Source organism: Panicum virgatum, chromosome 7N (assembly GCF_016808335.1).
Source record: "Panicum virgatum strain AP13 chromosome 7N, P.virgatum_v5, whole genome shotgun sequence".
Taxonomy (NCBI): domain Eukaryota; kingdom Viridiplantae; phylum Streptophyta; class Magnoliopsida; order Poales; family Poaceae; genus Panicum; species Panicum virgatum.
The window spans coordinates 18,131,712-18,145,197 of record NC_053151.1 but is presented as its reverse complement, the minus strand read 5'-3'; the positions used below and the strand labels follow the sequence as shown (position 1 = coordinate 18,145,197).

General features: G+C 45.6%; 1 protein-coding gene and 1 pseudogene across 1 annotated transcript; both read right to left on the bottom strand.

Annotated features, from left to right (window-relative positions):
• Positions 1 to 2,013: 2,013 nt before the first annotated feature.
• On the bottom strand, positions 2,014 to 3,196 carry LOC120680970 (annotated as a pseudogene).
• A 6,794-nt stretch (positions 3,197 to 9,990) lies between these two features.
• Positions 9,991 to 10,510, bottom strand: LOC120681599 (two-component response regulator ORR42-like). Its single transcript, XM_039963150.1, has 2 exons — positions 10,296 to 10,510; positions 9,991 to 10,186 (listed from the first exon to the last, which is right to left on the bottom strand). Exons 1-2 carry the CDS (start codon positions 10,506 to 10,508, stop codon positions 10,001 to 10,003), a joined length of 399 nt encoding a protein of 132 aa, XP_039819084.1. The 5' UTR covers positions 10,509 to 10,510; the 3' UTR covers positions 9,991 to 10,000.
• Between the last annotated feature and the right edge of the window lie 2,976 nt (positions 10,511 to 13,486).

Sequence of the window (13,486 nt, the reverse complement as noted above, 5' to 3'; positions counted from 1 at the left end):
GATGTTGATATGATTCGGAAAGGACAATATGACTCCGTTTGATAAATCAAAACTCAAATAGTAGCAACAATAGAGGGATCGGCTTACACAGTAGATGCAATCCAAACCCTTGATAGAAACTTCCACCCGTGCCCTAAGAACACGATCAGAAAAAGAGAATCCACGCAGGGATCCGAGACACGCCCAGGCCGAGATGATCTGATTGTGGCTCTTCCAAAACCCTTGAAGGTCTGGCTTCAATTAGGAGTAGCAGGTAGTATTGCCATGTTCTCTTGGTTGCGACGCTCAACAGGGGAAGAACACACGATCAAAACTAATCCCCCTTACAAGGAGCAACGGCCCCTGATATATATGCACGCAGGCATGGACTCTACTTTGGACCGGGCCACAAGCCACTACAGCCTGGTTCGGCAAATACTTGTGCACACGCAGGCACATAACCTGACTCCCTAGACATGTTACTAAAAAAATACCAGATCAACACCACGTACGGGCCTAGGAAACTAATATGGAAATAATATAATACTCCGGCAAGAATACAAGTCAATAATATAAATCGGTAGCTTTACCAAATATTTATTAAGTAGCACCACTAGGTCCTTCACGTCAAGCCCTCTTAACCTGGTGTCTCTGCATGATTGATCTCGACTTGCATGGAGCCAATCTGTAGGAATTTCTTCTCTTGCTTGCATAGATTAATTCCTTTGAAAATTAACATGTGCGGCTGGACACTACTTACAGCAGCTAGAAATTTCTCCTCGTCATGCTTAACATCAAAGCATAATTCACCAATTTTAATTAACAAAGGATTTGTTGGACTATTGCTATCTGAAATAATTGAGTCCTTCCCATTATTAACAATGACATTGGCTGCAATATTTTGAAGAGCCAAGGGCTCATCACTAGGTTTCCCTCCATCCTCCGCCTCCTCCTCGCTGCTGCCCGAGTTGAGGACCGGAAGCCCGGCACCAGCAAGGAGGGTGGCAGCGGGGTGTCTCGGCCAGGAAGCGGGCGCGTTGTGCCGCTAGTGGTGGCATTCTTCTCTGGTGGCTTCTAAGGGGTGCTCTAGTGCCCCATTGGCCGGATCCGTGACGCTCTGTTGCCTCCTCAGGCGGATCTGTGGCACTGAAGCCGTGCCTGCGCGAGGGAGGGCCAGGTGGCTACGAGGTCGGATTAGATAGCAGGCACTACGATTGCGTCTCTTGATCCCAATCTGATCGGTTTCATCCCTGCACGGCCCCGGCGACGACCTCACGGCGGAGACTTTTGAACCCCAAGCGGGAGGGACGCAACAACCGTTGCCCCACGCTCCCTGACCGTACACTCGAGCTCCATGGGCGTGTCTTCAGAGCTCAAGATTTAGAGAGTTTCAGACCACGGGCTCCTGTCCTGTGGGCGGGCTGTGGCTCGAGGCTGCTAATGGTGCTGCTGGGAGAGGTCGCAGCTCTGTACGCGTGCCGCGTGCATGCGCTGGTGTTCATCTTCCTAGCTGGACCCGTGGCCCGTGTGTGTCTGCATTGAGTGTTTGTGCACGGCTTCTCACATCCCTGAATGGAAATGACACAATGCTGGGCAAACAAATGTGAAGCCCACGCTCGGACACACAACCACACAGGTAACGACATGTAATGCACGGGAACTCGAATTCGGTGTCTACGATATTAGATTATCGCCTGATACCAGGACGAGGAACCTTGCAGGCTCTCTGGCCGGCGATAGCCGCCGCCACAGCCAACAAGTCCAAGTCGAGTTCTCCCCTGTTCTCACGGTTAACCATTTAAGCACGTTACAAGCTGCATCGGCAGCTGCCCATTACATGGGCTCAATTGTAATCTACTTAGCCCATTCCAGCCCACTGAAACGTACGCTGGGCTTCTTGGCTCTGAGCATCCTCTTTGGTGAGTTCAGCTTCGTGACTCGACAGTGCTCCAAGCACCCATGGCTCGAATGTTAATAGCACTAGTGCACTACACACACATCTGAATTTGCTTCCTTTTTATGATAGGCTACAAATCAACAGCAATACACAACAACATGGGTATACTGCTGGGTTAAACATGAGCTATTATTTGAGTGACTAGGCTGGGGAAGATCGGCCCTCAGTGTTCTAGGATCGATTTTTGCAGTAGATGCATCAGATTCTATTAGAGGGTCACAAGTTTCAGACTTGCCATTTTTCTTCTAAGTTCTAAGGCAATTGGTAGAATAACTTAGAGATCACAAATTCCCCATCCATTTCGTCTTCATCTAAACCAAGATGATACTGATGCATTACCCAACAATGTCCATGAACATTGCCACCACTTCTCTTAGAACCAACGGGACTCCTCAGCAGTAGTGCGTGGTCACTGACGTGTTGGGCTGGAGCCACACATCAGTGACCCAACTACACTCTGCAGTACTGCAGAGGATCCTCTTCCCTTCTTCCAGCCTTTCTCGACACCATTCTCTTCACATATGACTTTGGATCTTCCAATCTTGTGCCATCTGATGTGCTCATCAGAAACGTCATCGCTGTTACTAATCTTGTGTTGCTCGTGGTGACCACAACCATATGTGTTTGATACTGTATGGAAGAAATGGAGGCTGCTACCATCCATCTTTACACCTACAAGAATAAAAGAAATGCATGGATTCATCAAGTTAAGATAACTGCTAATCTACTCAACGAAGGCATTAACTAATCAATTCGAAAGTAAGAATAATGTACCAGGGAGATTTCTGGGGTGTGTGTATTGCACATTCCCTCCATATCTTCTATTGTAGGTATAAATTCATCAATACCATTTCAAAACATAAATTCATCAATAAGTGCACGTGAATTAGAATTTGGCAGGCTGGATTTTCCTTGTAAATGTTGAAGGAGTTCTAAATCTGACAGCAGCAGGAAATGTTGGCCACTCTAAAGAAACCTGCGAATCAAGATGTGAGGTATCAAAGAAAAAGTAGGACTGTAGGCTCGGAAGATTTCTGGGATGTGTATAGCACACTCCTCCCTCCATCTCTTCTACACTAGGTATAAATTCATCATTGACATTAAGTGCATGTGAATTCCAATTCGGCACGCTGGATTTTCCTTGCAAATGTTGAAGGAGATCTAAATCTTTTTTTTGTTTTGAAAACTAAGGAGTTTTAAATCTAACGGATCAAATCTGACACCAGCAGGAAGTGCTGGCCACACTAGAGAACCATGCAAGTATCAAACAAAAACAAGCACGTCCAGAATGTGAAACATGCCAGTCAATATTAATGAATCAAACAAAAAGAAACTTATATTCTGTTTGAAGCAAAATTTTGTTAGAGCTAAGGTTAGGCAAGTCATATGGCTATGAAAGTGCAGGTGTGATAGTGAACCAATGACTAATCACTCCTCTGAAAATGAACTTTTCATTACTAGTGTCAATGCCACATTCGCAGTTGGGGCAGTTGATATATGGGTCCACAATGAATTCGCCAAGTCGAAGACTGATCAAGTGAGTGGCGTTTCTTATTCTTTTAACGAGTCCCACCCAAGTCATAATCCACGAACTGCAGAAAGGTAGAACATCCAATCATGTTAGAATTTATGAAACTATCTTTTGAATCTAACAAACAAATTTAAGCAAGGACTATTTAAAGAGAAAGGTAAAGTACAAGTGATTATGTGTAGCAAACACATGATCAAAAGAACATTGGACAATAGGCAATGGGCACAAGGATATGATGCGGTGATCTGATCTCACTACCCTAAACGTGTGGTCTACAGAGAACAACATAATGGTATAAATAAGAAGTCCACATAAAGGTATAAATGCTTTGGTAAGGATACTGTTAGCGCCTACCAACGTCACCACTGAGCGAACAACGATGACGCCTGCTGATGCCTATGGGGTGGCAGGTATTACATGAACCACGAATAAATCCGCAAGCGCGCGGAATATCGCTGCAGCATTTTACCTGGGAGTATACCGGGGTGTCATTTATATTTCCGCAGGGAAGGCGGCGATTGAAAGTACATAGGCTAGTTAATGAACTGATATAGATTGGATATGCAATTGCATAAACATGGGTAAGATAAATAATATGATAGAAGGTAGTGTGACACATACAAATTACCCTCAGAGATAAATAAATAAAAGATGCTATAGGTAGAGAGAAAGGCAAAAGTTAGAGCTCGAGTCAGATGTGCTAGGCTAGCTATATCTATGCTAGCTTGTGGTTAGATCGACAAAAGAATAAATTAGTACAACAGGGAGACCGCTCCTATAGCTGACAGGAGAAACCCATTCACCTATACGGCTTTATGTGCCTCCTACCCCCCAATCTGAACGTGGAGGGTTACTTGGCCTCGAACAGGACTGTCACCACCTACCGGCTACCTCTCAATTCGTGGGAAAGAGCAACATCCAGCAACACTTAGGTAGTCTAGACACCACGTCTACATTAGTAAGCATTACGCTAGCATCCCGCGCGGAGCTCCCACCCTCCGGATGGACAGACATCACACTAGAGCAAACATACGAATGCTGGAACAATTGCTAGAGTTCTAAGGTTAATATGATAACCATCGCAAGCACAAGGCAATCATGCAATGCAAGTATGGAATGATGACGCAACCAAATCACGAAGTATATATCTAAATACTCAGAACATACTTCAAGCGGATATCGGTAATCATAGTCTAACTCGATTACAAACGTCCGAGAATTACAAGAGAGAACTAGAGATGAGCCCATATCAGAACTCCCGAGAAACTTCGGGGACTCGATGACTCCTAGACTTCTACTAAACTCCACTAATCCTATAGACTAAGCAAGAAAGCTCTTGAGGTAAGTGAAAGGTGTGGTGTGTGTGTGTTCCAAATCTTCACCCCCTCCCTTATATGTATAGGAGGGAGCCACGGCCGAGGGGAGCCTCTTCTGCAGCTATGCCTCGGTGAACTGACCTTGTGATCCAATGCCAAGCCTCCATGTGGCTGAGCTAAGGCGGTGGGGCCCACGGGCTGGTCGTCCGACCGGGCTGGTCGGCCGACAGCCCATGGCCACCAACCACCCCCAGCTTCGGCTAGGGGGCTGTCCCGGGCCACCTTGTCCGAACCCCGTGGGGCATGGCCTGCCTTGAGTGGTCTGAATGCGTAGTTCTTGGGCTACACTTGTTCCGTTTGAGCCTGAATTCGCTTTTTGATTTTATCTGTGATTTTATGTCTGACCAAAGTGTGCTTGCAACCTGCATATTAGCTCAAAAACATATCTTGCATTTTTCTAAGGGTGCAGTGTGGTTTAGGAGTTTATTTGAATAAAGACGCATGTAAAAAATGCAAACTCTCATGATTTTCCGATCAAGTTGACGCCTAGAAATGATTGTTGGTGAGAGTCAATAGATACATACACGCTGAGCAAAATGAGAGATATGGAGAAGTAAAAATATGGTTGCTCTTTTCAAATTCTTTTTAAAGCACCCAGACATATAGCAGGAAAGTGGAGGAGACAAAGTCAGCACCGTTCCACTCTTCAACTTCTCAAACCATTATGGTAAACACATCAAAATTCAAAGCTAAAGGTGAAGTTGAATAATCTATATGCATGTTTCATATCGAAAGGAAGTCAGGTCCGCCTTAGTCCTAGACTTTACTCGAGGATGAGCAAAGGACTAAGTGTGGGGAGCTTGTTGATGCTCGATGATGACCTATTTTAAGCGTCAATTTAGGCTAAAAATCATGAGAATGAAAATCTCATGCCTGCATATTTTATCCAAAAAGGATCATTTCCATGTTTCCCCGTGAAAATATTGCTATATCGGAATTTGGGCAGAAATACATGTAAAACATGCTCTAGGCTCAGAGCACGCCAGTTAGCCTCCCATGAATCAGAGCAGGCCATCATCGCCTTCATGAGCGCATAAAAGTGTTGGGGAATATCTATGTGTAGGTTGCTTATGGTTGGGAATGAGAAGGAAACATCATCCATGAGCATGAAGACATCATCAATCCAAGGCAACACCTTCTCAACTAATCAGGCGTAAACAACTGTCATGAGGGCCCGCTTAACAGTCACCCAGAGAAGCCTAAAGTCGGTTGGCGCCATGTGGCGGTTGGCCAAGCACCTTGGTCAGCCAATTGCTAATGGGCCCTCTCGCCTCTAGCTTCCACATGATGCTCCCTTATTGGTTGTAGAAGGTGGTTCCGGGTGCCCCAGGTCTTCTCACTGGCGAAACACCCCTATACCCCTCCTATAAATAGTAGAGGAGAGGGTGCAAATGAGGACACACTTGATCTTCAACTCTTCACTCACTTTGGACTTCTGAGTTTGCCTTGACTATAGGCTTAGTGCTGGCTAGCTAGTGCTAGGAAAATAGGGAGAGAGTGAGGGAGAGTCGGCGAGGTGCCGGGTTTGTGCTACCAGCACACTCTTCTAGCTTGTACCTCGACAGATGCTTATGATCATAGTAAGTATTCATGATCTTCTTTGTGCTTTAGTTTATTATTTAAGTAGTGCTAGTCCCCTAGTTGTTTACGGGACCATCATTCGCTAGTTTAGTCGATGCCTCTAGAGTAAGACTCTTGATAGGGATAGATGTTCTATACAACTCTAAAGTTAGTAGAAGATGGTGTAGATGTGATGTCTAGACTAGACTCCACCTTTGGTTGTGGTATAGCCCCGCGATTTGTAGAGGTAGCCTGCAAGTGGTGATAGACCTATTTTGTGCCAGCGAAACCCTTCATGTCTACGTATTATCGCAGTAGCTATTTTACCAGAGCCTGCTTGTCTTATCCAGGGGAAGCCAGTAGCTCTAAGTAAACAACTAGTTTGCTCTCCCTTACCTATGATTCTTGGCCTTAGAAATCCTCTCTGGCCCTTTTTTCTTGGGTTATGTGTCCTTGGATGAAATAAAAACATAGAAAATATACTCACATTCCTCAATGGAAATGATACCCTGAAATACTCCTTAGTGAAAGCTACGATGATGTCCATGTGCGTGCGAATTCTATTCGTGAGGGTACAAAATGTCAACAAATGCAGAGTGATTGGCAGTTGGATGCCAGGGGCAATATTTGCGGACGATCTTTTGGAAGTGCTCCTACGAACTAAGTGGCTTTTTTCCTCATGGTGATTGCTCCTTAACCGTGATTCTTACTTGCGTTTCTGAGTGAATCCGAGTAGCTTTGATGGTTGCGACAATTGTTGGTAAGGTTGTAGGCTTTGACTCCTTCATGTTCCTACTGCCTAGAGATGATGATATTGCGGGCTTCATGTCCAATATTTATGTTCCTATTCCTCTGCTATGCTTTGTCTACATTTGGCGCACTTAGCATTCCTAAGCCTGTGGTATTTCTTCTGGACATCATATTCCTCTTCCATCTCTAGAGTGTTTGTGGTGTCGAGGATGTCCTCTAGTAGTTCATGGTAAACGACTCCTCTCACCCTCCACATTCATGCTTTGGTTGGGCGCATCGGGGAGGTACTTGTCATCATTGATGTAGTAGTCATCTAGATCGATGAGTGCTAAAGTTTCCACTTCTGTGTCCTTGATTTCTGCAATGCGAACCATGAATACTTCTTGTTCTGGCAAGTAGTCCTTAGCTGCTGAGTTTTCTTCTCCTTCTGAAGGCGTAAGAGGCCTGCTTTCTTGGAATGAGAGTTTGTCGGAGCTGGCAGTAGGGGGCATGATCAAATGCTGTTGGAGCATTTTGAGCCCTTTGAATACATGATCTGGCCCTGGGGGTTGATGTGATCGTCAGGCCCTGGTCACTGCCTGATAAGGGCGTGGCGCTGTCATCTAGGTCCGAGACATAGTTATCATACACGGGAACCTCCTATTACGCAGTGGCTTCCCCTTTTCCATGTCGAAGTAGGTGAGCCAAGTCCTCATCCAATGCAGAGAGGGACTTGGAGCGCACAGCCTCCTGATAGGAAGTGGTGGAGTTCCATAACCCAAAAAGGGAGTTAGGTACACCAGTTCTCAAGCTAAGTCAGGTCCAGTCTGAGGAGTCCCAGAGTAACATGAGTAGACATCAGGTCAGATTCTGACCAATGCACGAGTTCTCTAACCAATTCAGGAAGCAGCACCTCACTGAATTGTTGGTGAAGCTGCTGCAAGTGTTTCCGACTCCTCGGGGTCGGCAAGGTGGTAATGGTGCTATGTTGTATGGGGGATCGAGAAGTTTGGATGTTGGAGAGCGGCCTCCGAGAGCTCGAGGCACTCAACGATGGAACGACTGACTCAATCTATTCTGGGTATGATGTTGCCAGAGCCGATGAGGGGATGGCGTGGAGACCTAAGGTGATTCTAAGCCTGGGGGACCAAATGGCTTGGGCATTGGAGAGCAGCCTCCGCAAGCTCAATGCACGCAGTGATGGAATAATTGACTCGGTCTATCCTGGAGATAAGGTCGTCGGCGCTAACTAGAGGGCGACGAGTTGATCATTGGCAGTGAGGCCTTCTATCTTGTTGGCGCCAAGCAAGTTGAATTAGTTTTTCCCAAATCCATCTCAAGTTGGAAATAGACTTAGATTGAATTGCCTCCCGATGGACGTTAGCATTGTTGCGTTGTCCAAACGAAAAGTTGAGTTCGAACTCACCATGTATAGTTGCTTTTGTGATTTCCGATGAGATTGGAAATTTTGATTTTGCTGAGATTATTAATTAAGTCATCGATAACACGGCCGGAGCTTGGTGCTAGTCTCTCCGGCTCACTGGGGTTGGCTAGGTGGTTGCTGAAACTGTCCTATCCATTAGTGACACAAACCCAGGAGCTGAAGACAAAAGTTGTACCCTCTTTGAGCACCATGGGGATGTTGAATGCTGCCATCAAGTTCACCGGTGGATGGTCGATGAGGTCCCCTACTTAGCATGCCAGCTATCGGTTTTTACTGCCAAACCTATATAGGGACACCCTAAGGTACTAGATTGTAGCTAGGCAGGGAGTCATCGAGATCAAAATAGGATGGTGCAAGCAACATAAGGTTTGGACAGGTTTGGGCTGCAAGTTGCGTAATACCCTACATCCTATTTGGTGGTTTCTATTGCCTGAGGTTATAGATAATTTTGAGGGGGTCACTGCCCGTCCTTATAGTCTTGGGGACAGTGTTACATGTAAACTTAGTCTAATATGAGTAGTTTTCTTATGTACCGACTTGTCCTACTCTAATATGAGTACTTTACATGACAAGAGGGTATGGGACATGCCCCATCCCTTTTATCATTTAGATCTGTGCCATGTAGGCTATCCCGTGGACCTAGGTCTAACAGTTACAACCTGGCATTGTGTAAGAAAAAAGGTCCAATTAGACCATTATTGTGATTTTGGTGATTGAGTGACAACATAATCAATGTCACTAACATGTGTGTCAAGAACAAATATTTGTAGGATTTTATATGTTCCAAAGATGCAACACAAAGAAAACCACCAAAGCTGGGAATGAATTGGAAGTGTCCTATGAATATTTTGATTGATCAAATGGGTTATATTTTGAGAGAATCTTCTAGAGAATCTCACAAGCTTTCCGTAGAGTCTAAGATCATCCAAATCGAAGTCCCAAATAAAACGTTATCATCAAAATACAATGGCAGACAAAAGGTGACCATAGTGTCAGACTATGGGCATTTATCTGGAACTCAAAATGTGATCTAATGAGATGGACTTCTGGAGAATCTTGTAGAGAATCTTAGAAGCTTTGATGTGATCCTTTGAGGCATGGATGGGTGTATGCAAATTGTTATTGATGCATTATATACTAGAGGCATAATGAATTGAATAATAAAATACTGTTGTTTAGCATGATTCTTTGAATTTGAGTATATGCGAGAAAGATAAATTATATCGGATTGACCCAAACATAAATTATCATTGAAAATATCCAAATTTATATTGGAAAAAAAACATAACTTGGGTTATCGCCCCTAACAAAGCATATATAAGTGCAACTCCTTACATCTAGTTATACGACTATGACCCCACATAAGCACATAAGGAAAACTGCATATATATTATGAGTTGCACTTCATCTGTCGATGCTACAAGCTAGCCACTCGTGTTCTTCTTGCCAATGACCTCCTGGAGCATAGAATCGAGGGTCTCAAGCTTCATGGGTTTGGGGACAAACATATCAGCACCAGCACGCATGAATGCCTCCATGCCACCGTAATCTGCTGAGACTCCAACCATCTTCACATCAGTAGCTCCCATGGAACGAATCTTGGTCACAGCCTAGAAAATCACCAGGAATTAATCCTCAATAAAGTGTAAATTTTATTGCTTATAAGGTTAAACTAATAGAGTGGTAAATAAATTTAAATCAACTAAGAAATTTAAGTACCTCAGGACCAGTCATCAATGGCATATCCTTATCAAAGAAAACAATGTCAAATGTTTTCCCTTCAAGGAAAAGGTCAACAGCTTCTTTGCCATTATGAGCAACAGTAGCTTCGCAGTTAAGTTTGCGTAACATACGCAAGAGAATTACACAGTCAACTTTGATATCCTCCACGACTAGTGCCCTTGTAGCAGACCCTTGCTTCTTGGATGCCATGAAGAAACTGCTGCAACCAAAACAAAGATTCTTCATCGCCTTGCAGCATCTCAAGATCAAGCAAATCATAATATTTTCTAGTTGATTACAACAAAAAAATGTAGGTTAGATGAATAACAGATATGGATTAATAATGCTGCAGTAGCTATGACTTATCTGAACTGTAAGTTCCTGAAACATATTCTACAACAAAAAAAATTAAACATGTTAGATGCACATAGAGAGAGAAGTCTGGACCAACCTTTACTTGAGATGATGCAAGTCTCTCTTTCTTGCTACTCCGTCTCTCTTTCTTGCTACTCGCTGCCTATTTGAGTTCTGCACACCATGCCATTTTATAGGCGAAGCCAAGGGCAGAATCCACCATATCTGAAAGATTTTCTATACGTGCTTCAAAATAAATGCGAATCCAAAATCTGATATGGTCATTTAATTCAATTCTCCTTGCAGATCAAAATGAGATATCATATCTCTAGGCTCTGACACGTGTATGTGTGGTATTGAATTGTTTATGACTTCACTGTTGGCCATTGCATGTGAATCCGCCATGGGATCCTCCACATCAAAATCTTCCATTTTTAAGTTGGCCTATCATTAAGCTATAGCTATCCTCCTTGGATTCTAGTTTGAATTCCTAGTTGTGGAAGAATCTAGTGAGATTTGCCATTAAATATATCACCATATTTGTGAAAAAAATATCCCCTGCGATTTCAAGGATATCACAAGGGATTCTAGAAATACATCATCAATGTCACTCAGGAATTGTTTGTCGGATACCAAGCTACCGAGGGAAACCCGAGGTAGTCAATTTGTTGGCAGGGTGTCACCAAGGTTAGGAACTCAATGGTGCACACAACACAAGATTTAGACAGGTTCAGGCACTGAATAACATAATATCTTACATCATGTTTGGTGGTTTGTATCGCATGAGGTTGATGATTTGCCTATTTAGCGTTGAGGTGGTTCTGGCGATATATGTACCCCTGCATTCCTTTATATACTCCAGGGGGCAGATCACTAGTTGATTACAAGGTATGAGTCTTAGTAGAGTTATAGGGTATGAGTCGATTCCCGCAGACCTCGCACATCATGCGAGCTTCCAAGGCTTGAAGTGTCTGCACGTCAAACTTCTTGAGGAGGAGATCAATTTTCATAGCGAGCATATCGGCCTCCTTGACGGAGTGCATGCCTCACTGACGTGGTTGGAGACGATCATCGCTCCAACCTTGGTTGGACTCCATCTTCTTGATTAAAGCTATTGCTCATTCAATGGCCAGCGAGAAGAAAGCTCCACCCGTAGCAGCATCCAAATGATCGCGGGATGTACGAGTCAACCCATTGTACAAGTTCAGAAGAATGAGCCAATTATCCATCTCATGGTGTAGACACGCAAGGATGTACTCCTGAAATCTCTCCCGAGACTCAGGAATTGACTCATTAGATGCCTATTGGAAACTCAAAATCCTTCCACGAAGAGCATTGGTTTTGCCCATTGGAAAGAACTTCGCGAGGAACGACTTGGCACATTTGTCCCAGGTGTCCACAACGATCTTGTTAGCATAGAACCACTGCTTCCCTCTCCCCAGAAGAGAGAACGGGAACATACGGAGCCGGATCGCATCCTGAGATACACCCTTGATAATAAAAGTACTACAGAGCTCCAAGAACTGCTGGAGATGAGCACTGGCATCCTCATTGGTCTTGCCACAGAATGGGCTGTCCTGCACCATCGTGACAAGACCCATCTTGATCTCAAAATTCTCTCCCCCTAGTGTTAAACTCAGGTTCGGTGGGAACCTAGTTAGCAGAAGGAGCAGAGTAATCACAGAGTGTCTTCTGGGCCATAGCTTGAGAAGCTGACGGTGCTTGAATGACTAGTTCGGCTACCGAGAGTTAGATCTGAGAAGGCACGCCACGAGGATGAACTCTTCTCAAAAGTGACTCTGGATTATGCGTGAAATTTTGCGGCAAGTCGAAACCGGTCATACACTACCCTATTTTCATATCAATGAAAGATAAAATAAAGTCAAGTTAGCCTATTTAGCAAGCGAATACCAATTTTTTATTTTGTTTATAACTTTTGCCTATGTAACTTCAATTTATACCTGCCCGGCAACGGCACCAAAAATGCTTGTTGGCGCCTACCAATATCACCACTAATTGACCAGCGATGAAGCTCACAGACGCTAAGGGGGTGGTAGGTATTTGTTGGGTATTTTTACATGTATACCATTACAAAAGTTGGCCCCGACGTCCATGCCACTAAAAAGTTTGGAGACACCTCTATATCAATGCGTTTTTTTATTTTGACATAAGAGATGCACAAAGACATTGCTACCCTTCTGCCTTCTAGCCCCCGACTGCACGCTATGCGCCCTGCCCTGCTGCCCGCCACACAACAGCATGCCGCGGCTGTCAACGACGATGGCTTTTGTTCGGCCAAGGGCACGACCAAGCGCCAGCCCGTGCTCGAACTCGGTGAGATCCTCGCTGAGCAGCCAGACGACGGCACACACGACACCCCACACGTGCAATGCCTTCGCTGGCGGCCTTTGCTCGCAAGGTCGAGGCCGCCCGGCGAGGGAGCACCGCCGGCTCGATCCGCGCGCACCCGCGGCCACCTGCATCGCCCGGCCTCTGCTCTCCTCGGCGTGCGGCATGGCCGGCGGAGCCGAGCTGCGCCGAGGTCTAGGCCGGGGCGCGCGCCGGAGAGGGAGGCAAGAAATGGGAGCCGGTGGCGGGCTCGGGCACGGGTGGCGTCGAGGAGCGTGGGCGGCGGCGGCGAGCAGGTGGTATTGAGGAGTGTGGGCCCAGCCTAGAGGTCGGCACCACCGCGGACACGCGGGCCCTCGCGCCACCACCCTCGCCGCAGCTGCTCCTTGCCTCGCGCCGGCCATGGGCACCGCCACTGCTCGCCGCCATAGGCCTCCCTCACCGCGCGGCGGCCCTACCCTGGCCATCCTCTCCCCAGCCAGCCT